The sequence below is a fragment of the Stigmatopora nigra genome, chromosome 14 (assembly GCF_051989575.1).
Source record: "Stigmatopora nigra isolate UIUO_SnigA chromosome 14, RoL_Snig_1.1, whole genome shotgun sequence".
NCBI lineage: Eukaryota > Metazoa > Chordata > Actinopteri > Syngnathiformes > Syngnathidae > Stigmatopora > Stigmatopora nigra.
Window position 1 is genome coordinate 4,389,433 of NC_135521.1, and position 27,526 is coordinate 4,416,958.

At 38.6% G+C, this 27,526-nt stretch overlaps 5 protein-coding genes across 5 annotated transcripts; 1 reads left to right on the forward strand and 4 right to left on the reverse strand.

Moving 5' to 3' along the window:
* Positions 1-83: 83 nt before the first annotated feature.
* On the reverse strand, positions 84-8,885 carry pigg (phosphatidylinositol glycan anchor biosynthesis class G (EMM blood group)). The gene is made up of 13 exons (XM_077733406.1): positions 8,490-8,885; positions 7,548-7,753; positions 5,977-6,186; positions 5,477-5,665; positions 5,209-5,347; positions 4,814-5,026; positions 4,516-4,733; positions 4,077-4,361; positions 3,441-3,835; positions 3,099-3,290; positions 2,455-2,764; positions 2,178-2,341; positions 84-1,302 (listed from the first exon to the last, which is right to left on the reverse strand). Exons 1-13 carry the CDS (start codon positions 8,641-8,643, stop codon positions 1,080-1,082), a joined length of 2,898 nt encoding a protein of 965 aa, XP_077589532.1. The 5' UTR covers positions 8,644-8,885; the 3' UTR covers positions 84-1,079.
* Positions 8,886-9,041: 156 nt separating this feature from the next.
* pola2 (polymerase (DNA directed), alpha 2) lies at positions 9,042-13,890 on the reverse strand. The gene is made up of 18 exons (XM_077733556.1): positions 13,572-13,890; positions 13,350-13,474; positions 13,176-13,261; positions 13,023-13,080; positions 12,792-12,901; positions 12,429-12,628; positions 12,221-12,309; positions 11,906-12,058; positions 11,531-11,593; positions 11,316-11,367; positions 11,104-11,222; positions 10,995-11,033; positions 10,831-10,904; positions 10,376-10,478; positions 10,179-10,285; positions 9,899-9,955; positions 9,707-9,833; positions 9,042-9,621 (listed from the first exon to the last, which is right to left on the reverse strand). Exons 1-18 carry the CDS (start codon positions 13,654-13,656, stop codon positions 9,466-9,468), a joined length of 1,803 nt encoding a protein of 600 aa, XP_077589682.1. The 5' UTR covers positions 13,657-13,890; the 3' UTR covers positions 9,042-9,465.
* A 200-nt stretch (positions 13,891-14,090) lies between these two features.
* Positions 14,091-18,751, reverse strand: top6bl (TOP6B like initiator of meiotic double strand breaks). The gene is made up of 12 exons (XM_077733402.1): positions 18,731-18,751; positions 17,933-18,048; positions 17,638-17,812; positions 17,503-17,558; positions 17,127-17,198; positions 16,772-16,967; positions 16,363-16,486; positions 14,815-14,973; positions 14,582-14,703; positions 14,385-14,498; positions 14,227-14,325; positions 14,091-14,138 (listed from the first exon to the last, which is right to left on the reverse strand). Exons 1-12 carry the CDS (start codon positions 18,749-18,751, stop codon positions 14,091-14,093), a joined length of 1,302 nt encoding a protein of 433 aa, XP_077589528.1.
* A 444-nt stretch (positions 18,752-19,195) lies between these two features.
* Positions 19,196-21,259, forward strand: LOC144207805 (thiosulfate:glutathione sulfurtransferase-like). The gene is made up of 4 exons (XM_077733440.1): positions 19,196-19,318; positions 19,906-20,037; positions 20,184-20,346; positions 20,502-21,259. The coding sequence occupies exons 1-4, from the start codon at positions 19,228-19,230 to the stop codon at positions 20,554-20,556; spliced, it is 441 nt and encodes a 146-aa protein (XP_077589566.1). The 5' UTR covers positions 19,196-19,227; the 3' UTR covers positions 20,557-21,259.
* Positions 20,991-23,014, reverse strand: LOC144207803 (LRRN4 C-terminal-like protein). The gene is made up of 2 exons (XM_077733439.1): positions 22,903-23,014; positions 20,991-22,026 (listed from the first exon to the last, which is right to left on the reverse strand). Exon 2 carries the CDS (start codon positions 22,022-22,024, stop codon positions 21,254-21,256), a length of 771 nt encoding a protein of 256 aa, XP_077589565.1. The 5' UTR covers positions 22,025-22,026; positions 22,903-23,014; the 3' UTR covers positions 20,991-21,253.
* Positions 23,015-27,526: the final 4,512 nt, after the last annotated feature.

Consider the following 27,526-nt stretch of genomic DNA (forward strand, 5'->3'; position numbering starts at 1 on the left):
GTTTATAGACTTACAACATTATTTAAATTTAAGTGATAGTTTCCTTTGAGAGGTTACAAAGACACTTAAAACATTTTTTTCATGGTCATAAATTAGGCTTTTTTTAATAACAGAAGCCACAAGTACTGTTTTTACATAAATGGTGGTCAAAGAAAGATGTTTTGCTTGAATGTACAAGAGGAAAATGTAAAATGTATTTAAACCTTGACAAAATCAAGATAATTTGAAATAATATAAACAATTTGAACAGAATGATACAAGATAATATTTACAGTCATTTGATGTGTGACAGCAACTTGATAAGTGGCAGAAAAGAAGAAGAAAAAGTAAAAACTGGCAAAATATTAAGACCAGTCTAAAGCATAATGAGATTTTACAAATATAATTACAGATCTATAGGACCCAGGAACCAAGGTAGGACTGTAGGCCAAATTGTGGGAAGAAAAGACAGCATGAAACTAGGTGCAAACAAAGTGTCGTGACAACAAAGAACATTCAGACGTGACACGAATGGCTGTGCAAACTGATAGGATCACACAAAGGAAAGGCTCTTGAGAACAGATGGAAACCAAACATAATTAGGACACGAAAAAAAGAACTAAATAAAATATACAGTAGATAAGAAAAACTCAAACCATGTCAGAAATCATCTTAAGAGTTAAAAAAAATCCTCATTACCCATTTTATTTACCAACTATGTTTGATATATACTATATGTGCAATGATATATGTATTACATCAATAATTTATGCCAACATTTTGGATCATGCCAGTACAGTAATCCTTCCAGATGGTGCAGTCCCTCATATTATTTTTATAGATATAAAAACTAAAGGGTTGAGAAGAATGTGAGTCTTTGTATATAAAGAATTGATACTTTTCACATTCCTCTGAAAGTTGAGAGCTGGATTTAATTTGGTGAGAGCTCTTGACCAACTTCTGTAACACACATTGTCCTGTTAATCAGTCTTCTTCGCAATCCCTGAGATCTCAAAATCTTGTCCAAAAAAAATCTCAGGTAATTAATTTCATTCTTTTGGAAAGTCAGTGCAATTTTTCTTACGTGCTAACAAACTGCCCTACGGTGTGGTGGAGGTGTGGCTTTGCTCCACAGTGTAGAAGATGAGACAGATGGCAGTTGTGAGTAGTAGATGCATGGCCTCATACAGCAATTTGGGAGAGAAAACACTCCATATAAAGAGATGGTAGCGGAGGACGGTCACCAGAACAATATACGCTGCAGTCGGCACAGACCTCAGAAGAGCTAAACAATAACAGCCGTGGCCGACCGCTACGGGACTCCTAAGGACGAAAATACATCATCACAAGAAGGAAAGCTTAAGTAACCTGAAAAATTGTTACTGTTCTAGAAATGTAAAAACACAAAACTCACACAGTAATTCTCTCGCTCACCGTATTTTACACGACAACAACAGCAGGGATGAAAAAAGACACGGTTCTTTGCCGTCTAATGTTGCAGTACTAGTCTTTACTCGATTATCGCGACTTCACTTATCGCAAATTCACTTCTTTGCGATTTTGTTTCTGCTATTAATTATTATTATTATTTTTTTTTTAATTCATAAAAATGTGAAAATCCAGGCGGGAACTCGTAACCGGAAGCCACTCTTACTCATAGGATTCAGCACTGAAGGGGAAAAAAAGTATTTATAATAGTGTTGACCCTACTTCATGATTTTTCGATTACCACGGCCATGTTAGGTTTACATTAAACGCAATATTGGAGGGATTATTGTATACAATTTGATTTACGGTCGGACCCGATCTTGTGACCAAATCCGGTACTCCAAAAATCGTCAGAACGAGCGCCGATACGAGTATTGAATTGGGAACTTACTAATTGCGAACAGTTATTTGCATTTGAAAATCATACACATATTGCTTCAAGCAGCAGTATGAAACTGAAATACAAAAGAATGCTTCAATCATTAGCAATCCCAACTTGAAAGTGAAGGCCAGACAAACAACATCCTAACGACAATTGAAGAAAAGCCACAAAACGTTTGGTGAGGATTCTCGAACACAGCAACTTTGAAAATTAATTGTGCTGTTAGACAACGTGATTTCGGCTCTGCTTTCCTGCTTGCTACAGTTATAAAACAGATCAAATTGAGAAGGCTGCAACTGAAATGTATTTAGTCATAATTAGCACTTACCTGTTGCTCTCTGAGCTAAGGTAACAGACAAGGTGGCAAGCCCAAAGCAGTGGTCCAGCATATGTGCTGAGGGCTGTTAAAAAGATGGCGGGAGCTTCTACGTAGTTGTCTAAACCAACAAACCCGACTGAGATGTCAATGGTGGAAATGTTGTTGGAATTACCCTGAAATGCATTACAAAAAAGATGTTACTCATTTTGTACATCTCACTTTGACTGCTCAAATTTGCTGCCCTTTAGTCTGCTTAATTTGCAACCTATTAATTTTCATTGTTTACCTGAAAGTAAAAGAACGCCTGTCCAAACCAGTAGTGCATGATGGTGGTCTGGGCTGCATCATAGTGGAGTTTCTTCCAGATGAACTGAGTCATAAGAGTTTGGATGAGCAGACTGCAGCACAAGACTGGTAGGTTGTGGGGACGAAACAACAGTGAAACCAGTAAAACCAAGCCACTGAAAATCTCCCAGAGTCCCCGGTTTTTCAACTTGGCATCAGTTGTGATGATTTGGGATCTTAACAGGTCCTTTGTACCCGTAAAGAGGATACCCAAAATGAAAACATATACAAATCGTGCTTCGTTGGTCCCCCTGAAAGAGACAGAATAAACAGAGTCCTTAATGATAGTATGTATCCAGTTTACTCTATTTTTAGTCAGAATTGTGCTACACTTAAAAAAACAGTCATAATCAGAAGTATTGACAAAAATAAATCACTAGTAAAGGAAAAAAAAGTACTTTGCTAAATCTCACTTTAGAGAAGCAGCTACATTGTTGTGGTAGCCAAGACATTTTTTTGGTTCAAATATTGGTGTGCCCAAGTGTAAAGTAGCATGGATTGAAATTCTTTCAAAGGCAGCAAATGGTCCCTTTGTCTTTCCCGCTTTGTGCATTGGTCTCAGTCAAGGAGGTCATAAAAACTTACTTGGAAATATTCCGACCAGAGTGATGCCAGGGAAACGAGACATTGCTAACAGCTGCCCGGTAGTTGTAGACCCCCAAAAGTCCAAGGGCGAGAGCGACCTTGGACACTAATGAACACCGTCTTTGGATGAGGAAATAGATGAGGACCAAGCAGAAAGCAGACAGTAGAGACAGCACCACTTTGTGCTCAGAGCTAGAAAAAAAAAGATAAAGAAAAATGTTCTGCTATTTGCAAAGGAAAAAAGCAATACACCTCTGGTGGCATCGATTGTGATGGTAAACTGCTAAGAAAAAAAACGTCTTTCAATAATTGATTCTTGGTTTGAAAACTGCTCACTCCCACCTGTTGAGCCAATGGCCCAGATCCCGAAGATGAACCCACTGTACCCCCGTCTGGTTGAGGGAGCGCAGCAGTCGACAGCAGAGAAGAACAAAGGGTGGTGTAACTAAAGCTAGCCACTTCTCGGAATAAATCTCTTCCTTGGGTGAGTCTTTATACGTTAGAACTAGCTCTTCTTCTTCTTCACTTTTAGGGTTGCTTTTCTCTCTAAAATACTTGCGACACACATCCTGGAAGACTGCAAGGCAGAGGGTGCTGAGCAAGAAGTACCAAGTTTGATGCTCCTCCTCTACAAAGCTTGTAGCAGCCAAAGTGACAGTATGACCGGCTGTGCCCGCTAGCAGCAAAACATCCAACTCTGACAGTGACCAATCACTGCTACTGATCAATGATGGTGACTGGAACACAAAGCAATGCCAGCAGTACATAAGCATCTTTTTATTAGCAATATAACGGCCCATGTTGTAAACATTCATTCTAAATGGTAGAAATCCAAATACAAATAGCCTTACATTAACTGCTTGAGTATTGGGGATAGTAATAGTGTATTCAATATTCTTACAATTGCTTTCACCCTAAAAGCCTAGGTTGAGAAGTAGCTTCTCCTGTTAGAAACACTTACTTAAGTGCAGGACTTACCTTTCCGTGTAAATGTGGTGCCGAGGAGAGTCGTCTTGACATCATAGCAAGCAGCAAACAAGACATAGCTGAAGAAAAGGCAATAGCAGTAAAGACAAGACCCCAGGAGAGGCTGCACAAGTAGCAGGAACTCTCAGCAGATGTGCACACCAGAACGTGCACAGATGCGAGCAGAAGGCACAAGAGGTAAAATGGCAAAGAGAGCAGGGCCGAGACCAATGGGAGATCCACGACTGCTGAGCCGCTCAGAGCCTCGGGCATTGCCAACAATAAGATCAACAGCAGCTGGTAGAGATCAGAGTACAAAGCTTATAGTATTCATATTATGGTGGATAGGTAACAATACTTAACATCTGAATTTGAATTAGTGACGATGGAAAGCATGTTTCTGTAAATGAAAATTCAGATGTTACGTTAACATTAGCCAAAATGATCCTACCTGAAATACAAAGATCATTCCAGCAATCATGGAGTACAGGTCGTACTTTCCCATCTGTTTGCTAAGGGCTGAGCTCATGGCGGCCAAGGCATCCAAGTACTGTTTCCAGACCTTTTTGCCCATGTTGGTCAAGACCTCTGACGTGTTGCCCTCCAGGTAGCGCTTCATCCAGTTGCCATGGGCCTTTTCTGCCACACGGAATTGCTCAAATCCTGACTCTGAACCAGAACAAAACGGAATGTTACAAAGCTAATTTCAGAACCTGTGCTTTAGACATGTTGGCAGAATATACAGTTACCTTTCTCATAATCTGGAATACTGTCTTTGAGAAGGCAGTTCAGCTGGTGGCCGTTGAGATGTAGGAAGCGCAGCTGGTCTCGCAGTGACGCTCCTTCCAAAACACTCGGAATGACCCGACCCACACTGTTTTGCGATATGGGCAAACCCAGGGAAAGGGCCAAGGTTGGAGTCAGGTCCACCTGCTCCACATCAGCTGGTTTTTCCATCCCCACTGACAGGAGCGCAAAACAACAAATGTATATTGCACTCAATTTGCATCATCTGTAAATGCTATTAGCAGCATGACGAATAACGTCATATTCTGCATCATTTTGGGGAGGAAAAATGCCTATATGTGCTCCAGCAATGGAGACTATCAGCATTTTTAACAATCACCAAGGCATAACTTTTTACCTTTCTTCTTGAAGGCGGGGCTTATGAGCACCAGGGGCGTGTTTACTTCTGGTTCCGAGGAGCCTCCGTGGCTACCGGTTTCTGACATCCCGTGGTCCCCACAGAGAATCAGCAGATTGGGCAAAGATTCTTCAGCTACCTACAAAGAGGGAAAATAGACTGACTTTAACGGCACAATTCTGAGAAATACTTCAAAACGACAATAGTTACGATTCTTTCACTGAGAAGAGCAAGGGTTTTACATTCCTAACTCATTCATGACATTCACCTTTGAAAAGAGAGCGTTGTGGATCTTTGTCAGAATGTTATCCATCTCCAAAAGTTTGGGCTGAATCAAGGAACTGTGGGGTCCACTAATGTGGCCAATGTGATCAAGGCCAAGGTAGTGAAGGATCAGAATGTCCCAGTCATCTCTTTTAAGCGTGCTATCCAGGTGGCGAGTGACATTGTTGTCAACCTGCATTTTACAAAAGATAATGATTAAAAAGGGAAAATACCATAAAACCTCTATTTGAGCGGCACCTCTAACAAAACGGCACCTTGCTGGAAGAATTGAAAAATAGAACGGCATGCCATGGAAATAGAGGTTTTACGGTATATACTGTCAATGGAAAAAAAGTCTATATATGTGGGCACGCAAAGGCATTGCGTGGCATATAAATGTAATTGTTAATTCATCTCAGCCTCTAATATAATACATACCTAATGGAGAAACGCAAAGATTGCCAATTTTTGACAAATTCCGCTTAAAATTGGTGACAAGCTTACCTCAGTGTAGTCAGACACGAAAAAGGAAGTTGTGCCATCATACTCCATGAAGTGTTTGGGAAAGAGGCGCACCCATGTGTCATCACCATAAAAGATCATTTTTTTCCCCGCCGTTTTGGCTTGCCACAGAAGACTATCTTCCAATAAAGCTGGGGAATTTAGATTAATCACGACATCAATGAAACCTGGGATGCTGCCAGTGGTAATTGCCTGGAACGACACATGATTTTGTCACTCTTGGAGAATATGCAGTATCTCATTTTGCTGTACAACCATACAATTGCATCAGTTTAAAAGCTAGTAATTGAGACTAGAGTGGTACCTTGACATACGAGCTTAATTCATTCCAGGACTAAGCTCGTATGTCGATTTTCTCGTAACACAAATGAACGTTTCCATAGAAATGAACTAAAGACAAATTAATTTGTTCCAAGTATTGAGTTCACGTTTCTTGCTAAAACATCATTTCAATCCGTTTGCTGTTGTTGTCAATGAAAGGCTGAGGACAAAAGATCTCCGAATATGTTTACAATATTTTAAATATTTTTTTCCCATTTTTTAAAATGGGAAAGAAGCTGCCTGAATGTGAAGATATGAGGCAAATGTGCACTTGGTTCGCTAGGTTAACATTGCTGAGGCACCTACTCATCGCCCTGACATCCTCAGTGAGTTGCTGTCATTCCTTTCCATTACCTGAATTTACTATCAAAATGTAACGCCTCAGAAATAAGAACTGAGAGCACTGCCACTCAAACTGTTGGGCTCAGCTGTGCCCATGTGGATAAAAAATAGGGAGAATGCTTTTTTTTCCATTTCTAGCTTCTGCCTAGCTGACAATCATTCAGTAGAATGCAAACAAACACAGTGGTGACAGACTAAATGGTAGTGTCACATGGCCGTGATGACTATTTACCACATTGTCCAAACAATAAATGTCTACTGCCATCTGTTGGTTATATAATTGGCTTGGATGTTCTGGTTTTAGAAACAAACTAAACAAAAAGAAAAAACAACCTTCCAAACAAACAAACAAAAAAATAACAGTTATTCCTTCCATGGTTTCAACTTTGTGGCAAGTATTTGGGGGATTTATTATGTCTCAGGGGGCAGAAAGGTTCAATTTTGGAAGAATTAGGACACAGCGATACTATTGATACGACAATAGAGACATCTCCTTTAAATGAATTGTCGAGAGATGTTCTTTAGCCGCCACAAAATGACTTTTTAAGAAGGATTCTCCAACTGAATTGCTTTGTGCTCGAGCCAGGAAATCTATCATCCAAGGATTATGGCGAAACATCTGTCTGACTCTAAAGACCACCTGAATCCCTCGCAAACCATCCCATTTTTTTCCTTAGTGACCCCCTTAGCTGCAACTTATTCATTAATAACTTCTTTGTCTTTCAGTCTACATCACCACAGAAGCGCTTTGGTACATTACCTTAACCAGTATTGTATTGTGTCCCATATTTTGCATATCTACGCAAGACGTGGCTCAATGGTAGAGTTGCCCTACCCAGAGTTTTGGGTTCAATTCCCCCAATTGATAGTCCAGAAAATACAACACTTACTTTGATTCTGGGCATGGTGACAGTTGGAATTCTGGCTTTTGCCACGAAGCTGAGTGTTGAGCCTTTCTCCACCAGGTTTCTCGTGTAGGGCATGTTCATACGACCATTTGTCCCAAACACAAAATCTTCCCGGAGGCCATCGATTAGCATGATTACCACCCTTTTGAACAAAGGTTGGGGCATGTGAGATGAATTTGGCGATCCCCCTGTAATTATAGAAATATATTATTTATTTGATAGCAGTGTTTCCATTATGGTCATCACAATACTACACAATGATTGTCATTCGGCAAAATAATATTTCACATTTTCTCTTATAACGTCTTCTATTTGGATTTTCCAAATTAAATAAAAAGCATCATGGTTCTAGGACCCTTGTAGAATGAGAGTAAAAAGGGAGTGAAAATGATGATAGTGGACGAGTGGCTAGCGTGTCGGCCTCACAGTTCTGAGATCAAGGGTTTGATCCCAGGTTCGAACCTTCCTATGTGGATTTTGTATGTTCTCCCCGGGCTTGTGTGGGTTTTCTCCGAGTACTCTGATTTTCTTTCATATACCAAAGACCAAAGCATGCAAGTTGGGCTGGTTGAACACTTTAAATTGCCCTTAGGTATGAGTGTAAGTGTAAATGGTTGTCTGTATCCTTGTGCCTAGCGATTGGCTGGCGATTGGGATAGGCTCCAGCACCCCCTGCGAAACTTGTGAGGATAAGCGGTACATAAAATGAAGGAATGAATTACAATTTTGGTTCAAGTGCTTACGGCGAGTCAACAAGGAACAAGAGTAGTGCAAAATGGAGATTACCTGATGACAAGAAAATTTCTGGTAGAGAAAAAACAGATAAGACTTTCGATGGTTTCAAATCGTATCCAACATTTCAGTATTGAAAGTTGGATACTTTTGAGTTTTTCTAATGACTGAGAGGAAAGCAGGTGAACTCGCCTGACAGGGGCTCCACTGGCAAGTCTTCCAGCCGGCTCTTGGTTGACAGCGACGACTTGACAGGTAGAGGAAAAAAGCCTCTCAGGAAGAGGGCAACTCCCAAAACTTCGAATATTAAAACAAATGAGGCAAACGCCGATGAACGGACTTTCATTTTCTCTCCTTTTTTGATTGACGATGCAACACTTCAATAGTAATTTATGACAGATGCCTCTTAGCTAGCAACTCATTTAACGCGTCATTATATACTTTTAAATTGCATTCCGGGATTTCCATAAATATTGCAACCTTGATGACATTACAGGACTTTACCGGACTACTAACGATAACAATTCAAAATACATCGCGGTGTAGTCATTTATAACAACTTCCGCGTGTAGAGCTTGACTATGGGAACCGCGCAGGGTCAAACTACGGATACGCAATGTATTTTAGCCATCATAAATTCTTTATACGGTAAATATCAAATAGGAGCTAACGCTCCATACTGCACACTGAAGTAGGGTTGCAACATCCCACTTAAACAAAAATGCAAACTTATATGGGCCTTCGTGGATGTTCATTCAGGTTTTTGTTTATTTTCCAGCAATGTGCAACAGAGATTTTCCAAGCCAGACCACAACTGGATGAGCAGAGTGACTCTGATGACCATTTTTAAGACTAATTACCACCAACGACCAACTTTGTATACCAGTTATCCTATAATACAAGGAGCAGACGTACATAAAAATATGCTATTACATTTTTTGCCGCTAAGAAGAAGCGACAGATTTCATGTCCTTGTCAAAAGATTTGGAATTCTCAAGTTCATGGGGAAATATTGTTGAATTTTGGACTCCCTCAAGTGTTTTGGCAAGCCTCTTATCTAACTGGACAATGATGCTCTCACGGGAGAGCCTATATTTTGGAATTACCATTAAAAATTGTGGCTACTGACCAAAGTCTTTGCCCCCCATTAAGTGCATCCTTATTTGGGTTAAATCTTCACCACCTGAGCTGCCAAACAGCAGCTTTCTCTATTCGTATCATCATCTAACGAGGCGGCACGTCGAATAAGCAACCGTCCATAAGTGCCACCTACGTGGCCTTTGGTCAAACGTCCGGGATTAACACACACACAGCCAATGACGTCCTGTGGAGGAGATATTTAGTTAAGAAATGGGGGGTGTAAAAAAAAAAGAAGAAAGAAAATGGACAATACTTTGCTTGTTCCGTACCTTAACAAAATAGCGCAGCTCAGACGGAACGAGGAGAACGTCCGGTGTGATCGGCATCTGACCGAAGCACTGGAAGTTCTCGTAATCCATGTTGACGTCCTCAACAGGCGGGTACAGTGGATAGTAGCTGACGAGGATCGGGCATATTATACCGGGCGTGCTGGGCAATAACGTGACAATGTTGGTTCTTACCTTTTCTGTGTTAGTATGTGCTTCAGAATGCGAGAAAATCGGTCTGTTCGGGTGCCGCTGCAAAAAAAAACAACAAGCGTATAGTGAGACCCAAAGGCTACGTTGGACGGGAGTCCGATATTTGAGCTCAATTCAATATCATTTCATCACCTTATTGCTTGTGAAGGCAAGTATTAGCCAAAGGTGTAAAATGTGAATAACGCTATACGTAAATCGGGAATAGAGCTCTAAAATATTTCTACATTTCCCAGTTGGATTGAAAAAAAAAAAGTCGCCTCACCAGCTGATCTCCTCCGCCCCCAAGTGTAAAAGGATATCCGTGGAGGTTATGCCAAAAGTCACACCATCAATCAACAAAGTGCAGGGGTCAGGAACCAAAATCACTCGCTATAACCATGAAAAAGAAAAAGTTTAACTTCATAGCACTGTTAATATTTCTTCCAGAAAAGTGTATGTGAGTTTTTGTGTCCATCTCACTGGGTTCTTGCTGAGGCTTGGCAACGTGAACGGTGGCTGTGGATATATGTAATGATGATGTATGTCTCTCTGGGACGGAACGAACACCAAGCGACAGCCCACCCTGAAAAAAAATAAAATAAACAACAACCTGCTTAAAAATTCAAGCAAAATAATGACCACAGCAATTTTTCTATCACAAACCAGATTCTAAAAAAAGTTGTGCCGCTATGCAATTTGTGATTAAAAACGGCATCCAAGTTCCAGACTTTAATATTTCATTAAAAATAGAAGATAACATATCAAAAGTTTAAACTCAGACAATCTTTCAAGGGTTGGTTTTAAATTTCAAGGTCACAATAAATCTTCAATAGACATTTTCTCTGTTGAAGCTTTTGTTATTTGTATTCTATTCTGAATAAAACAATGATGTTGTGGACATCTGACGTTCAATGCTGATGGACGATCAAACCCACAATTTTGTGCCTTCCAATAGGCTTTCGACGCATCTGGAGAAAATGGCTTCAAATGGCTCAGTCACCTGGAATTTCTGTTTCAGGGGAAGATTGTTTTTACGTGAGAACAGCATACAGCATTTTAATATTACTTGATGGCGAAGAGACAGGAGAGGTGCCCTTACATCAATTTCTTCATGTTTAGAGTCAACAAAAGGCCCAAGCTGAAAAAAAAGAAAGAGGAAACATGTTATGTGAAAAGTTAGCTGTTGGTTACTGGAAGTGAGGCTTTACCAGTATGCACACATCAGGACGATCCCTCCCAATGACATGAATCAAGTCCAGGAGAGGTTCAAAGCTCAGGCTGTCAGATGGGGTGTAAGGCCCACAAGCTACTAGGACGTTAACCGGTTCTAGAATAACAAATAGAAACCGGAATAAATTTGGTTTGTGGGGAAACAGCAAGAGTTTTCGGCCCATTTAAACTATGGCACAGTCAACCCTACCTTCATCCGACTTTATTTTGGCATCTGGTGAATAGAAGGGAAGAGGGATCCCCTGGAAAACACAAAAGTATCAATCAGGTAGATGAAGTCGGAGTAAAAATAATGAACTTTCTCAATGTTTTTTTTTTTTTTTTTTAAAAGGTATTTGATACATCAAATAATGAGTCGAAAGTTTTTGATGGCAAGGGACATCAAATTTTTAAAATGGAGCTGACCTCATAGAGTTTAGAAGCCACCAGTTTCCCTCCAGTTGTGTTCATCCCTTCCATTACCACCACCTGGAGAATGGAAAACAGATAGGAAATGAAAGGAGCATTTGCTAAGAACGTATTTCCACCAAGTGTAGCATATGGCGCGTATGTACTCATACAAAAAATCTTTTTGTGAGAGCTCTCGGTCGGAGGCTGGCCGAGTCTTTGGACCAGTTCCTTGGCATACTCTGTTACTTTTGGTGGATCATATAACCTGACGCACATAGTCTTAGCACACAGGTAAAGGAGATACCACCGTGCGGTGTTTGCTCATCAATAACCTCAATAACATGCGGCGACAGACTATTAAGGAGTCATCTGGAATTTGAAAAACCTCACCTGGCCAGGAAACAGTGAGTACTCCTGGAGCTCTGAAAGGTCCAAACGTACTTGCTGACCACTTTGCTCTGGTCCGGCTTCCAACATAACGGACTGTGCGTTCAATTTGCCGTTACCGTCACAACAGATCTGGCCCAAAACTGAAACCTTGTCCTAAGAAAAAAAGAACACAACATGAGACAACAATGATATAATTATATAACACAAATAACCAGTTAAAACAACATACAGTTAATATGAAAAAGGCATGATATCTGAAAATAAAAAGATTTTTCCCAAAAGGATTTGGAGTGTTTGCGACGATGCTATCTGTACCTGAGCTGGCAGCGAGATGGATGAGAACTCTTCGATGTCGTAGTGGTACCGGAGCTCTTTTCCGAGCATCTCGATCTTGTCACCCAACACTAAGAGATCACCCAATTGAGAATAAATGACTTCTTAAATTCATTTCAAATAAGGGTTGACTTGTATGAGAGGCATAATAAAATATAATACTATCACGTTCTTTATTTTTCTTCCCTACCGTATCGAATATCACTCAGTCTCTGGAACATGTACTTGTAGCTATTGCGTAGGGAATCCTCAGGTCCTTCCAGTAGTTCCAGTTGTATCTCCGCGTTGGAATCTTTCCTGCCAGCCCAACGTGTACCCTGCACAGCCCCAAACGAAACGACCACTTCTCCTTTTCCGCCACGTTGACTGTACTTCGGTGAGGGTGTTGCACTGCAAAGACAAGGGAAATTTCTGCGGGCTGCGATTTGGAGTTGGTAAGTTTCAGGACAGTAGGGGGGGGGGGGGTTTGGAAAAAAAATCCTGTCCCTGGCACTGTGAATCTACACCTAACAAGTAAAAGATTATTTTTGGGGAATTTTTAATCGCAGAATACCTGGGAGAGAAACAGGCAGGAGACAGCAGGGCACCAGGACTAGCCAAAAAGGTTGAGCTCCTCTTTGAGTACGGGTTTTCTGGAGTGGTCAGTACTCGCTTCTGGGAGCCCTGGAAAAAAAATCCCCAAATTTAGGCAACGCAAGCAAGAATACAAATTAGGCAGATCTACTGTACACTATTTAGCATGCAAAATCTGGACTGTTATTTGCAAACATATATGACAACTAACTTTTGAAGGCGTAGAATAGCAGTCCAGTAGATTATCCTCTTCTTCTTCTGCTTTTAGACTGAAGGCGGAATTAAGGACTATGATGCAGTACCTGCTCTCTCGCCATTTACATTCAAAAGGTGGAATGTATAGCTTCAGGAAAAAAAAGGATACATGTTTTGAATTGTGTCAACATCTCTGGGTCTGCTTCGTTCTTCGATTTTGGAGCTACGCTTTGATTTATGCCTCTTGTTTAACACCTGCCAAAACAAAGAACAACTTAAAGATGACATGCACTTGACAATCGGACAAGTATTGTTCACCGAATGTGTTAGTTGTTGCACACACCTCATATTCAAATTGTTCCAGATTATCCACAGAGATGGCCAGTCCATTTCTGGTGCTACTATAAGCAACCCATTCCAAAACCCACACGTCTGCTGGGATTGTGTTGCAAAGACATTGCTCTACCACTGAGACACAAGAGACGACAAAGGCGTAATTGACATTTTGTCAAGGTGAGGAGCTAAATTAACAACACCGACAGCATAGTTTTAACGCGTTACTTACTTTTATCGAAAGCGGAGTCGTCATCACAAGTTATGCAGAACATTTCTAGTTCTGATTTCAAGTTTTCTGCGGTTACTGGAGGCATTGTTATTTCAAACTAAGCGCAATTCTTCGTGGTAAATTGGTATTGCATTAGCGGAAAGCAAATCAAGACTCGCACGTCATTGCAATAGTCCGAAACTAGGGTATAGACATTTATGCATGAATCCTTTTATTGTGTCTAGACACGGGCATCGTTAGCATATGGGTCAACATTAGAAGAGACTGTTCCATTTTACCGCGAAAGTTTGCCCATACTTCCTCCTTTTTCGGTCCTTTTTTTGTTCTACAAGACGCAATTAGCACCCTCTAGCGTTTTGGAGTGAGTACGACACATTACTAATAGGAAACCTGCATTTCGAAAACATGACTATTAAGCGAATTACGCATGACTTTATATTTAGTAAGCTTTTGCTAAATTGCTTCCTCCAAATAATAACAAAATGGACTGGTAAGCATTTTGTAAATACGCATTAATGATCAGATTTCTTCTCTGGTATCTTCAGCACTTTGCAGATGTTCTTCTAGCTGTCAAAGTAAAGAAATATAGCAAAATGGTGCAATTGATCACAATAATATTCACCCCCGACTGAATGAGCATCCCGATCAGGGGTACCTGAGCAGCGTAGCACCTGTTCCGGGGTACAAATCTCCCTGATACCACCCTAAGCAAGGTTTCACGGAGAGAAACCGCCAGCTCACTAGTATCGCTGACCTGCATTGGCATAAATTGACTGTAAAAATCTGATCAGTTAAAAAAAATCATTAATATACCACCTGCATGCGACTCATGCATTCTTTTCTAAACGTCAAGTTGGTGCTGCAGTTTATAATACTGATGGATGAACTTAGAATGACTTCAGCGGCTGAAAGCAGCTTCTCTTGGTCCTTTCCACAAAAACAAACAAGCAAACACACACAATTAGAATCTAAACAATGAGTAGTTTGTGTGTGAGACTAACTATACGTGCCTTCTTCCTGCGATCTTGAGCCTTCAATGTGTCACTTATCTCACTGAGCAGTGCTCCTGTGATGGCACGTTTGTTGGTATTCAGAATTTCATCCAGTTGCTGCTCAATCAGGGCTTCAGTGACTAAGATTGAAAATATGGAGGGGTACATTCATTTCAATGCAAATCACCAAAATCAACTTCTTCATTAATAGAAACAGGGAGCATCAAATTTTTCGTTGGGTTTGCTCTCACCCATGGTGTCCATCAATTGCGATTCAAAGGGGTCTGTGTGCTGGAAAAGGAGGAAAATGGAGAGTTTCTGTTCAACTGACTGCAAATGGAACTCTTTCTCAAGTTCCTGGCAGGTTCCGTCCTTCACCGTGTACACAATTCTTCCTTCATTTAAAGGATCTGCTGAGACAAAGACATGAAAACATGACCAATACATAACATTAGGTACATTATAATGGTAGTCATTCAGATTACCTGATTTAAATGTAATGCATTATAGAAAAAAAATGTGACTTTTTAAAATATGCTAATCTAATCTAGAATTTTTAAATGGTCAATTGTGGGAGTGGCCTTGTATGACCTTTTCCATCATAATACACCATTTAATCCTGTTATTATGCTAGACCTTTTACCTAGGTCTACAATGTCTTCTGTGTCTGTGCTTGCTACTGTCTTGTTACTGCAACCAAGGGAATTACGGTAATTTGTTAAATGGGCTTTTTAGTAATTAAATAGTAAGTGGCATTGCTGAGTCCACATGGAGGGCAAAATGAAGTGATTGGTCAAGGTGGGTAAATCTCTTATTTCTAAATCCTGCCTTTCCAGGAGGTGAAAAGAGTATATTGATATAAGTCGACAAATCACCACTAAATTGTTCTCAGTCCTTGCACATGTTTTGGGACCTTATCTTCGTATTGCGAAAGAAAACATCCACGGACTTTACAAACTCTTTAAACTTAAATTTATGCCATTGGAGAAACTTGATTCACGCCTGAAGCGAAAACAAAAACAAACATCTTTTTTCTTCTTCTCCCTAACACATTATGCAAGCATGCACAGATGCAAGCTAGGACCAATAAAAAAAAAAAACTATTCCCTCACAGCCTGTATATCATACCTCCCCTTTTACACAAATTCGTTTTGGGAAATGTGAATAATATCATTTTATATGATAGTATTTTGCTGATGCAACTGAGTGTGTGGCATGTATGTGGGATCATTCCACAAAATGAAAACAACTACACCGCAATCTGCAGCCTTGCTCAAACCTGGAAGTAATTTAATGCAGCGAAACAGGCACAATGAGCTTGTTAAAATAATTTCAAACAGATTTTTCCTTCAGCTGGGCAGGAAAAACACATCATTACAAATTAGAATCAACTATGTTTTTTTTTTTTTGGAGGCCACTTTGGTCTTGCTAAATACTGAGCCCAATGAAATAATTTTAAATTTTAAATTGCCTTATTTCTGTTGTTACATACAGAAAACCTCATAGCATCCTTTTTTTTTAGTGGGATTGCAATGTGGGAACTATTTTTCTGTTATGTAAGTTGAATTTCTTTGGTACAAATGCGGGTGCTTTTATCCAACATTTGTGCCAGTATTGCACTCACAATCACTCTTTGGTAAACATAAGGCTCTTGCCTATTAAAACTTTTGGAATTTAATAGCATGTTAAAAAAAGTCCCAATGTTTTAGACTGTGTTTAAGATGTTGGGTTGTTTGGGAAATGACGCACTAGAATTTTTACTATATGAGTGCTGGTCCCTATAAAACTTGCAATCCCACCTGTGTCGGAGGGCCAACCAAGGACACGGGGAACCAATTCTTGGCAGTCCGGATGAGCCGGGAGGTTCCGGAAGAAGGCAAACCGTAACATCATGGGAACATTAGAAGGCGTGTAGGCCAACACCTAACCAAAAGTTAAAGAAATGTATGTACATTGTAGATTTTGTGATCTGTGGGATTTGATGGGAGGAGCTTGTGTACAAAATTTTAATTCAGAACCAGTGATTATGGTGCAAAAATAAATAGAGGTCTGTTTGATGAGGAGCCCATATACAAGACCCTGAACTTCAACCTCAATTGTGCTCATGTAGAAACAAAAAAAAAAACAATTGTGGATTGAATTTCCCTTTGAAGTACGACCTACCATTATGAATACAGTCCAAAAACACACCCACAAATGAAAGGATACTTCCACCTGTGTTAGAATGGTTCTGATATTGGGGTATTGGAGTAAACAGGGGGACAGGAGAGCCACAGGCTGCATGCTGAGTTCACCGTAAAGGCCTCTGTCCATGGTCACGGGTGGGATGCTGATAGGCAATAGGCTGCCCAAGACGGGGTGCCCACCGGGACACCGGCTTCCATTTTTCACCAATGTGTTGGCACTTCAAACATTCAATGGTTTAAGTTATTCACCCTTTAATATGTTGCCTGTCATACATTGATTATTTCTAGTTAGTATTTTTGAAAATGTCACTGAAAAGGCGCTTTTATCAGATTTGTGATGGTTTTACTTTATATGAATTTGACCGTTTGCTACTTACAGCAAACTGCAGGTGACGTCCAACATTAGTGATTGTTTCATTGGCAAAGTGAGTCTCCTTGTGAAGTGTGCACTGCAAGAATAGAAAGATTAGGTTATCAACACAGTGAATAATTTTTCACAGTTATTTCAATTAAAATTATTTCCTGACATTTGATGAGTATTGGCCCTTTTAGCTTCAAATTACAGTAAAAGTCAAAACACGTTGATGGCAACACAGAAATAAAAATAATTAGCTCAAATGTCGACGAAAATAACACTTTATTTCAATGACGAGGAATACTTCATGCTGAACATTGCAATTTTTCCAGAATTTTAGAACATGAAATTCATAAGGAATTCTATTTGAAGTGCACTGGTACGCAAATAATACAAACCAGAAATCTTCCAAGATGGTGTGTTGAGGGAATTTACATCGAAGGTGCACTCTTATCTATAAAATAAGAGTGAACACTTACATTTTCCACTTCACTTTAAGAATTTGAAATATGTGTGTACACAATCATGCCTACTGCTGCATTTGCCAGACTAAATATAGTTAGGAAAGCTTTGACACGGGTAGGCCACTCTGGACTGAAGCATCTGAAATCCTTTGCCTGTGCATGATCAAGAAACAAACAAACAAGATTTATTTTGGATTTCCCCAAAAATTTGTGCTGTTTGAAATACTTGAAAGGATAGCAGAAACTTCAAGGAGCCGTGTTCTTCGGAAAACCCGCAAAGATCCCGTTGGGCAGGCTCGGGAGGTGTTTCAGTGCAGGGAAACTTCAAATCTCTGAGGACTAATTCACCAGAAAAAAAAAACACTGTCCCAACATGACATGCATGAGTGGTAGTATTTGGAGAGTTCCATGTTTTCGTATACAAACCATTTTGGAGAGTTTCCAGTTGGATTTTTCTCCACTTGGGACCAGCAGCTGCAACTGCAAAGCATATGGGGGACAAAATTTTCAGACTTTGTTTAGGTTTCCTATTTTAGGACCACTAATCTAAACTCATCTGGTCTACAGGCTAAATTGTTGTTGTTTTTTTCCTGTGAGGAAATGAAAAGTTAATGACCCTCTTGAATCTTTTGTATTTTATTCTATTGCTGATTTAAAGGGGTTGACGCAAACCAGTCAATTTAAAAGGCATATTTGTTTATCTTCTTAGGGTAAAATAATCTATGTATGACAACAATTACTGTATGATATCAAATAAGTTACAGGGTGAAGTAATAGAGTTTTAGAGAGCTAGGCATCATGTTATGTAATTGATGAATTGTACAAATAATAATTTTAACATGGACTCTGCTAGCGTTAACTAGAAAGCATTCTGAAATGGCAAAATAGTGTAATTTACCAGTACAGTTTACAGCTCCAGATTCGGCCCAGAGGAGGACTAAAACATCTCCTTTTGGGTGACCTTTCTTTCCCAAAAGTAGAAGAAGCCGCAGTGCCTATGATTTAAAGGAAAATATTGCATTACTAATTTGCATGCTAACATTTTTTCCCTAACTATGAAACATATTCTCCACAACTCTGCCTCAATTGATAAACTAGGCTTTAAAGTATGCGTTTCTAATTTGAAAAGTATATAAAATAGATGTTCAGTCATAAGATATACCTGTTTTATAAGCTCCAGCATCTTTACAGGAACTTTGTGACAGACTATACTTGGTGTTATGAACTGTGAATAAACATGTATCAATCCCTTGTTGCAAAACAATATCAGAAATGTCTTTTTGAACGCTTTTATCCAGAGTATACATTTTAAAAAATAATGCATAACTAGAGTAAAATAATTTCTTTATATTGGCGTTAGCACCTATTCATAATGTAAAAAAAATCGTGTTGTGATCATTAACATTTAACTACGGTATTATTTACTTAATTTCATTGTGAGAATAACATACAATTTTTATTATTGGTTAAATTCTGCTAATCTCTTTGGTCATTTTTTTACTTCAGTTTATTTTTATTGTATATATACATCTTTTTATGACTACTTATTTATGTGTGCACTTTATGGTGATGCTTTAAATCTCATTGTTTATTTGTATACTGACAATAAAGGTATCAATTCAAATGTTGTAAGCCCCGCCTCCTTTTTGAGAAAGACCAATGTTCTGTCTCAACACCAGAAAGACGGTGCAATCTGCGCTCCATTCATTGTGCAGCACTGCAAAAATTCACAACAGTGTGACATATTCAGGTAAGTGAATATTTAATCATTGTATTAATTAGTAGGAATATCATTTAAGCGAGACGTGCTTTGTTTAATTTATTTCCCCTTTAAAGAAACACAATCGCGCAGCGCTTCTGCATCCACAAGCATAACATTGACACGAGCTTAAAAGTAGTGTAACATCTGGAACTGCCTTTGAATAAATTTCATATTCATCCATGTCACTTGTAGGACAAGGAGTGACTCAGCAAAACAACACAGATGAGCAACAAGTGAGAGCAAACCAGGAAGTGTAAAATCTCCAGGCAGCCACGCAAAACAAACATAACACAGAAAACTTGACTATTTGTATATCAATTTCTATCTCAAAACACGCAAAAGTAACGGCCCATAACAGCACAATAGACATCAAATTTCCCACACGGGATGAACAAACTATCTCACTTATGATATATATTTTAAACCCTTCTAATTACCCACATACTACACATGTTTTCTTCTTTTTACTTGCTGCTTGTGTCCTATTATTTGAGCCTGTCCCACCCCGCAAAAGTACTATGCTGACGTTTTTTATGAGCGTCTTTTAATCATATTTAATATTTTGTGCTTGACAGCCATTATGGACATATCATATGACGATCTGAAAGCGCTTTTGGAAAAACAAAACCAGAATCTTTATCTTATTGATGTCCGTACTCAGCAGGAAGTAGACAAGGGACGTATTCCTGGATCTCTTCATATCCCAGGTATACTCCTTTTGCACATTTATTTAATACTTTTATCTATACCACATCTGCTCCTGAGACTAGTATGGGATAGTGTTTTACATATACACTTTTCTTATGACTACAGCTATTATTGATTTCTATTTCTTCTCACTTAAATAACTCAGTTGAAGGTGTAGAAGAGGCTTTAGGATTATCACCAGAAGCCTTCAAAGCAAAATATGGCGTCAACAAACCACCCTTAAACTCCGACGAGTTGGTCTTTCATTGCCAAATGGGCAGACGAGCGGCAACGGCCACAAGCAAAGCGAAGGAACTCGGCTTCGCGCAGTACGTTAATTATATATCTCATAAAGTTCTGGATTACCAGCAATCATTCAGACTTTGTCTGTTGATGATATTGATGACTTTTTTTCTGCACGCTGTGCACTGTTGCCTTTGTTAGTCACGGGGCTATCAAACGTCTCTCTGTTCTTTTGTTGCAGTGCACGAAATTATGTTGGAGGATACCAGGAATGGTCTGAAAAAGGAGGGAAATGAAGATGTTGCAATATACAAAAAAAACACAAATAAATTTGAGGGTTTATGCCAAAAAAAATGTAAAAAGCCTTTTCACTATAAGCATCTTATTATGTTAAAGGGAATTGGATTTTTTTTCTAAACATTTTAAGTTTAGGAAGTAAAGGGACTGGAGGGGAAAAAAATTAGAAGCCACCTAATCATTGTTGGGGATTTTTATATTTTTCTTATTTCAATGATGAACATTTCTTGGTTTTAGAAATGGGCAAAATGTTTTGGATTTGAACAAATTCAATCTAAAACATATTGGTAAATTACATGACTTCAAAAATAAATAAATTTTTTGGTAAAAAAAAGCATACATATACAATCATATTTGTGAGAATTGTTATTTTACTTCCTTCCTGACGACTAAACTGAACAAAACATGTAAATGACAAAGAATCCAAACAGAATTCACGACCACGTTTCACTTTTTATTACAAAATATTCTCAAAAACGTCTCTAGAACCCGTTAAAAGTAAATTTCCAGCAAAAAAATATAGTCCTAGCCCAAAAAAAATGTAACATTCCACAACATTTACAAACAACAACAAAAAAAACATCTCCATCATTTCCTATATTTACATATTTTCCAGAATGGTGAATAATCCTCTTTTTGTCCCCTTTCCCAATGTTTCTGGGGAAAAAAAACCCTACAATAAAAGTGTCTTCTGCTCTACAATGTCTCTTCTTTACTGTACGACGGATTCCCGAGTCCATCTGCCGAGTCTTTCTTTGCGCTTCTCTTTTTCTGACACCTCCAGAGGATGACGGCTGAGATGAGAAGCAGGAGGACCATCCCTCCTCCGATGACCCCCGTCAGGACTTCGTAGTCCGCCGCCGACGACGGAGGATCGTATCGCATACAGGAAAACTCCGTTGGGGTGCTGTGCCCCGCTCGGTTCACGGCCTCCACGCACACCTTAGTGCCGATTTCCAAAGAACCAATCAAACCCCCTCGAAAAGTTTCCCCAAACTCCATAGCTTTTCCGTCTTGGCCTTCCACTACGACTCTGTATTTCATCACCACAGAAGTTGGGGCACACCACTTGACCTCGACTTTCCCCCCGTTCTCCCCCTTTCGGATCGGCACCAGGGCGTGCAAACGTGGCGCTTGAGGAAACTGGTCAGGTCCGCTAATTCCGGGACAAAGGCAACCAGTTTCTTCTAATAGTTTGATACAGGGAACTTGGTTCTCCAAGCAGGGGTTAAATTTGCAGATTTCCCCCTGGAGAACTTTCATCCTGGTGGTGGCCTGCACTTCAGGGGGACGTTTGCTAACCTCGTCGTTGTCGTAATCGAAATCCAGACCGGTAAATAATTTGAAGCGGGGACGGGTGACAGGAGGGGAAGTGGAAGAAGCGTCTGTCAAAAGGTGGACTTGAAGGAGAGGCCAGGCACTCAGGAAAAGGAGAAACGCCGTCAGGTTTCTACGTAGCCGTTCCATGTCTGTGGAAAGACGTCATAAGGATGAGGACAATAACACGAGAAATAAATAATTAAGTATATTTCTAAATATACCAACACGCTATGTTACTCATCACAAACAATAGCATTGTCATCTACTCAAGAAAAGCTACATTTATTTGCTAATGGGACTACTGTGGTTTTATTTTGATACGGCAACTACAATAGCAATCAATATAGAGAGAAGTTTGTCAATCATTTTGAATAAAATCTTAGAGTAATATTTTTCCCTGCACGAGTCAAGGAAATTGGAAAGGGGAAAGTATTATTTAAGAAAAAAAACAATGTGGCCTCAAATGCAGCAGAATTAATAGGAGAATTAGTATTAAACATTTTTTTAAAACACTATTTTACTGACAATTTAGATTTATTAGACAGTACAGGTGTTTTTATGTAAAGTGTCTATTTACAAAAAAATATATTGTTTTACACTGAAGATAAAAAAAATCAACCCATTTTTCATACAATGCCTCAAACACATTTGGGCTAAAAAATATATATAAATACAATGAATTTAATTTTGTTCTTATTCATACTCGTTTGTTTATATTCAATAACATGAATGTTTGTCTTTCACCAAAACCTTAAAATGAGAAAAATAAGTTTGAATCCTCCTGAGCCAATCAGGAGGAAAAAAAAAAAAGCCCTTAGCTTTCCAAAACCGTAAAAGCACTACCGGAGTCCTACCAATTAAGCACATTCACTTATTCAAAGGTTTCCGTGGGAACTCAAGCTGAATCCAAGTGTAAAAACAAAACCTTTCTGTTCATTTAAATCCAATACAATGACTGAATTTCTAAAAATAAACCATTCCAGTTTACTACCTAAATGACAAAAAGGGAAACTAGTTCACTGTACCTGTTGGATGGTGAGGAATATTTCAAGTGTCTTTCTCAGTCTCTCCTTATGAGTGCGCTTGTGGCTTTTTGTTCTGACTATGAGTCTCTTCAAAACTTTTCTCCTCCTCCCCCCAACCCTCTTTTTCTCCCCATTGGTGCCTCTCCCTCCCCCTTCACTATTTCACATGCTGCCTCTACTCATTCTTCTTTTTTTTTCTTTTCCACCAAGCTGCCTCAGCATACAAATATACTCTTGCGGCATAACGCAACTTATGTGTTTTTCTTTTCTTTATTTCTTTTTTTGTGTGTGTGGAAAACTTCCGATTTGCTAAGCAGGTGCTGTGATGAATGGGACATTAGGTCAGCATCATTGTGTGCTTTGGCGTGTAGGGGGTGAGGAATGCACCCATGTTTATTTCTAATAGCCTCCATGCCGAGCTTGCAGAACCTTATTGTCACTGAAGAGGCATCATGAATGCCAAAATAGACATTTTTTCATATTTTTTCCATGAAATAGAAGATTATTTGTTGTTTTCTATAGCAAATTCCTTTGTGGACATTTTTGTTCGTGATTAAAATGCATCCAATGAAAGTGGTAATAGGAATTTTCATTCATGTCGTAATTGTGTCATAGTTATGTAGAATGTATTCTATTTAATGCCAAGAAATGAAAGATTAAACAACTGTTTGGAGGCAAATAAGAGTTTCTGTTTGGGCACTGAAGAATGTGTTTAAATGTGCATGTCAACTATACTTACAATGAGTATGCAGGAACAGATGGGAAACAGTTTTAGTGAGGGAATTAGGGGGGTGGGGGGGGGGGGGGGGGGTTACAAACATACAAACAATTTAGATTTGCCTCAGGGTTGTGTTTTGCAATCCATAATCCAAGGAACATCTCATTTGGAGTAAGTAGTGTCGTTTACAATTTCACACTAAAGTCATTGAAGATGTGAAAGGGAGTCCAGGCTGTAAAGAAGTCACAAATTCTTTATTAAAAGTTGTTATAAAGGACAAATAAGCATGGCTTTAAGTAGGCTAGACCCTCATGAGAAACATTTCCTTCAGCCACCCGGGCCAAAAATGCGGGAGATTGTATGTTGCAAAAAATGTAACAGGATGGTACATGTTGCGATGGCTTATCAGTGTTAACTTCGGTCTTCTTCTTCTGTTTTATTTTTATGAACAATCTGTTCGTCCCCACAAGTCTGCCTTCATGGCCTTTTTATTTTTTTAATTTTTTTTTCAAATGCTCTTGAAATTTTGCTAACATCTGTTTAGTATTTATCCATGTCATATTCAGTCAAGTAAGTGGGTGTTTGTTTCTTGTCTGCTATGATTACTTTTTAAGGAAATGTTATATGCGGTAAAGACACGTCAAACAAGATGAGGAACTGATAACTTTTGAATGAGGGATTTAATAAGATACATTACACAGAAAAATTGTGATATTTATTACTGAAAGATCCTGACTAGTATAATTAGTCATGCTTATAAAGTATTATTCCAAACAGAGGAGGGTATATTCCAGTAGAATAAGGAGTGCGGTATTAAAAACTGCAAACAAATATTTCAATAAATAGACAGAATTATTGTCATGCATTAGTTCGTCATAATGTAAATCAGTATATATATAAATTGCACTTTTTAATTCATTTGTTGACAATGATAGCCAGTTAATTGGAAGGGATTGGTCATCTAGAGGCAGCCAATGATTTAGGTTTGAATCCCTTATGATTGGTAGTCCTGATATGAGAATTTTTCAAAGAAATGGAACAGTCTGTTCTTAAAAAATCACAACGGGCAATGTTTCTTCTTTTAAAAAAAATGGCAGCAACACGAACCCGTATGCCTTCTTAAAGCACCCTCCATTCAGCCATGATACGATCTCCCTTCCCGCTTTTTCACGACAGACAAGAATGAAAAACAGATGAATCGTCCTCACTGCAGGAAAAATAAAGTGCATTTTACAAGCGTCTGTGAACTCATAAAAGTTGAAGTGATCCCAACAATAAATGTGCGAATGCAGCCTTTTTTCTATGCTCTTTTTCTGGGTGCAATGTATTCTATGGGTAGGTACTTCCAAACTTTCTGCCCTCTCTTTGACAATGTCCCACTTGTTCAATGCATAGAGGGCAAAAATGCTAATTTTCATTGGCCCATCTCCGCGCTTGGCTGAAAGACATTCCAGGACGTGACATTGGATTGAATTGGATAACTTTATTCATTCCGTATTCGGGAAATTACATTACAAAACAACCAATCTAACGGTCTGGTTTGATTCTTCCATTCTTCTGGATACGGACCTAATCTGGGGATAAGGCGCTTAAGTATATCAATTGTTGACAAAATGTTCATTTTTCAATACACACCTGTGCTGTCATTTCATGTTAGTAATACTTATGATGAACCACTCCTTGTTATGGGGTAATCCCATTTATTCCAGAATAAAAAAGAACAACTCACCTCTCAAATTGGGCAATACAGAATCTACATTCCAATATACTACTGATATTATTGTTTGGTCTTTGGCAAGCTCCCCCCACGCCATAAAGATTTAAATAGATCAGGTTGAATGCGCAAACTCAAAAGGGAGACTAGACTGTTTGTTATGTATCATTTGACTAGTCTGTCAGTGGACAGACAAGCAGTCTGTTGATGATTGGTGCAAAACTGTGGTACTATAAGGCCCCTGAGGAATAAATGAATCCGGTGTGAGTCATGCAACTGCAAATGAAAAGCATCCAGTCGGTGCAGAATTCCACTCCCAGCAGATCGGCATGTTTGAGCAAGTCGCACAAAATGCCAGCCTGGCTAACATACTAGCAATGGGGGTGAACAAAATAGTATTGGAAGTATTTCTCAATTCAATGAGCAACGTTTGTGATATTTATCTGCGCCCACTGAGCAATTTCATAGCAAGAAATACCTATTGGTTGCGTTCATCTTGGGACTTTGATGGTGTCTGAGAAATGTGTGGGCCTCTCGACATCCTACTTGTACTCGAAAGACACTATTTACCCTCCTACCCACACAGTTCGGAGGATTTCTCTATTCCCAGTTCAGCGGAAAGCTTTGTTATTGGCTATTTGCGATCACCTTTGACACCACATGACATTGAAGAGCGAATCCCTGGGTAGGTTCCTCTGTGAAGTTACGTGAAGTGCTATTTAAAGCACATTTTGTCACTCTGGGGCCCAACTTGACAACGCAGTGTTGCTATTTATGATAGGGCTGAATGGTAAAGTCGGTCCAAATGATGATGTTGTACACTCATCTGATGACTCATCCATTTAGCAGATGTTTGTGGGATTTTGGTCCGTGCAAATATAAATCAGACGACACAAATTAATATATATATGTATATATGTGTATATATATGTATATATGTGTATATATATATATATATATATATATATATATATATATATATATATATATATATATATATATATATATATATATATATATATATATATATATATATATATATATATATATATATATATATATATATATATATATATATATATATATATATATATATATATATATATATATATATATATATATATATATATATATATATATATATAATTATTTTTTATTTCTTTTATTTTAACCATAAACAGTGTCTAATTTGTTTGATTGCCATCTTTTAATTTATAACAAAAAAGTCAGACAAAATATCCTTATGAATTTGTGGAAACAGCATCTTAGGCATGTCTCTAGAAATTAAGACTGAATATACATCTCCACACATTGATCTGTTCAAGTTGAATGAACATGACATGACTCACATTCTCCAGCAATTGCAATCACTAAATCACAGGGAGTGTTACATTACATATGTGTCTAGTAGCGAAGAAAGAAAACACAGCCTAGATATGAAAATATAAATATGAGACAAAAAATCCAGTCATCACTACTTGGGGGAAAATAAAACAACAATGTACGATATGTATATTTTATATACACCTACAACTTGAAAATATGCTTTACATTGTTGTCATTTTCCACAAGTAGTGATAGTTTGTGTGGGTTTATTGATGTTAACTGTATATACACTTAGACTAACATATATTATGCTATTTTTTTTTAAATAAATAAAGTAATGAAGTTACTGTAAATCTTAAACTTGATTTTAACAGAATTACAGCACCTTCTAGTGGTTAATACACGTTACTGACCCGTTTAGTAATTGTAACAACGCCGAATGAAAAAGTACAAAGGAAACTACAGGTATTAAAATATATATTTTTTACTTCATGTTTTTAATGAAAACAAACGACATTATTGCAATTCAACCATGCCAAAACTTTTTCATGCTTAGATCGGGTGAAAGGAAGCATTTGTCATTGTTTTTGCTGCAGGCCAACTATACTCTCCCACCCAGCCAGCCGTTCATAAAGATGGGGCGAGGAGGAGGGGGTCCATTGTTTTTGAATTGCTCAGTTGACCTAGTTCTTTATCGACAGAGAAATAAGCATTTTAACCTTTGTTTTTACTCGACTATAACCCTCGCATGGGCAGTTATTATTAAGAATTGAAAAGAACTTGTTGAAGGCGAGGGTGATTTAACATATATAATAAGCAATTAAATGACAGTGAGGACATTGTATGAGGAAGTTGGGACAGCTATG

Bases quoted from the DNA above. Each gene is read 5' to 3' on its own strand.
- LOC144207805 (XM_077733440.1), top strand. From the start codon at position 19,228: ATGTTCTGTCTCAACACCAGAAAGACGGTGCAATCTGCGCTCCATTCA. The intron at 20,038-20,183 runs GTATACTCCTTT...TAAATAACTCAG, and splicing joins TGGATCTCTTCATATCCCAG to TTGAAGGTGTAGAAGAGGCT. The intron at 20,347-20,501 runs GTACGTTAATTA...CTTTTGTTGCAG, and splicing joins AAGGAACTCGGCTTCGCGCA to TGCACGAAATTATGTTGGAG.
- LOC144207803 (XM_077733439.1), bottom strand. From the start codon at position 22,024: ATGGAACGGCTACGTAGAAACCTGACGGCGTTTCTCCTTTTCCTGAGT.
- pigg (XM_077733406.1), bottom strand. From the start codon at position 8,643: ATGAAAGTCCGTTCATCGGCGTTTGCCTCATTTGTTTTAATATTCGAA. The intron at 2,765-3,098 runs GTAAGTTTTTAT...TGTCTCTTTCAG, and splicing joins TCTGGTCGGAATATTTCCAA to GGGGACCAACGAAGCACGAT. The intron at 2,342-2,454 runs GTAAACAATGAA...AATGCATTTCAG, and splicing joins AGGCGTTCTTTTACTTTCAG to GGTAATTCCAACAACATTTC.
- top6bl (XM_077733402.1), bottom strand. From the start codon at position 18,751: ATGCTGGAGCTTATAAAACAG. The intron at 16,968-17,126 runs GTAAGTAGCAAA...GAATGTTTGAAG, and splicing joins GACGTCACCTGCAGTTTGCT to TGCCAACACATTGGTGAAAA. The intron at 16,487-16,771 runs GTATCCTTTCAT...ACTTTTGGTTAG, and splicing joins CCATTCTAACACAGGTGGAA to GTGTTGGCCTACACGCCTTC.
- pola2 (XM_077733556.1), bottom strand. From the start codon at position 13,656: ATGCCTCCAGTAACCGCAGAAAACTTGAAATCAGAACTAGAAATGTTC. The intron at 10,286-10,375 runs GTGAGATGGACA...TCATGGTTATAG, and splicing joins CAAGCCTCAGCAAGAACCCA to CGAGTGATTTTGGTTCCTGA. The intron at 9,834-9,898 runs GTAAGAACCAAC...GATCCTCGTCAG, and splicing joins CACATACTAACACAGAAAAG to CTACTATCCACTGTACCCGC.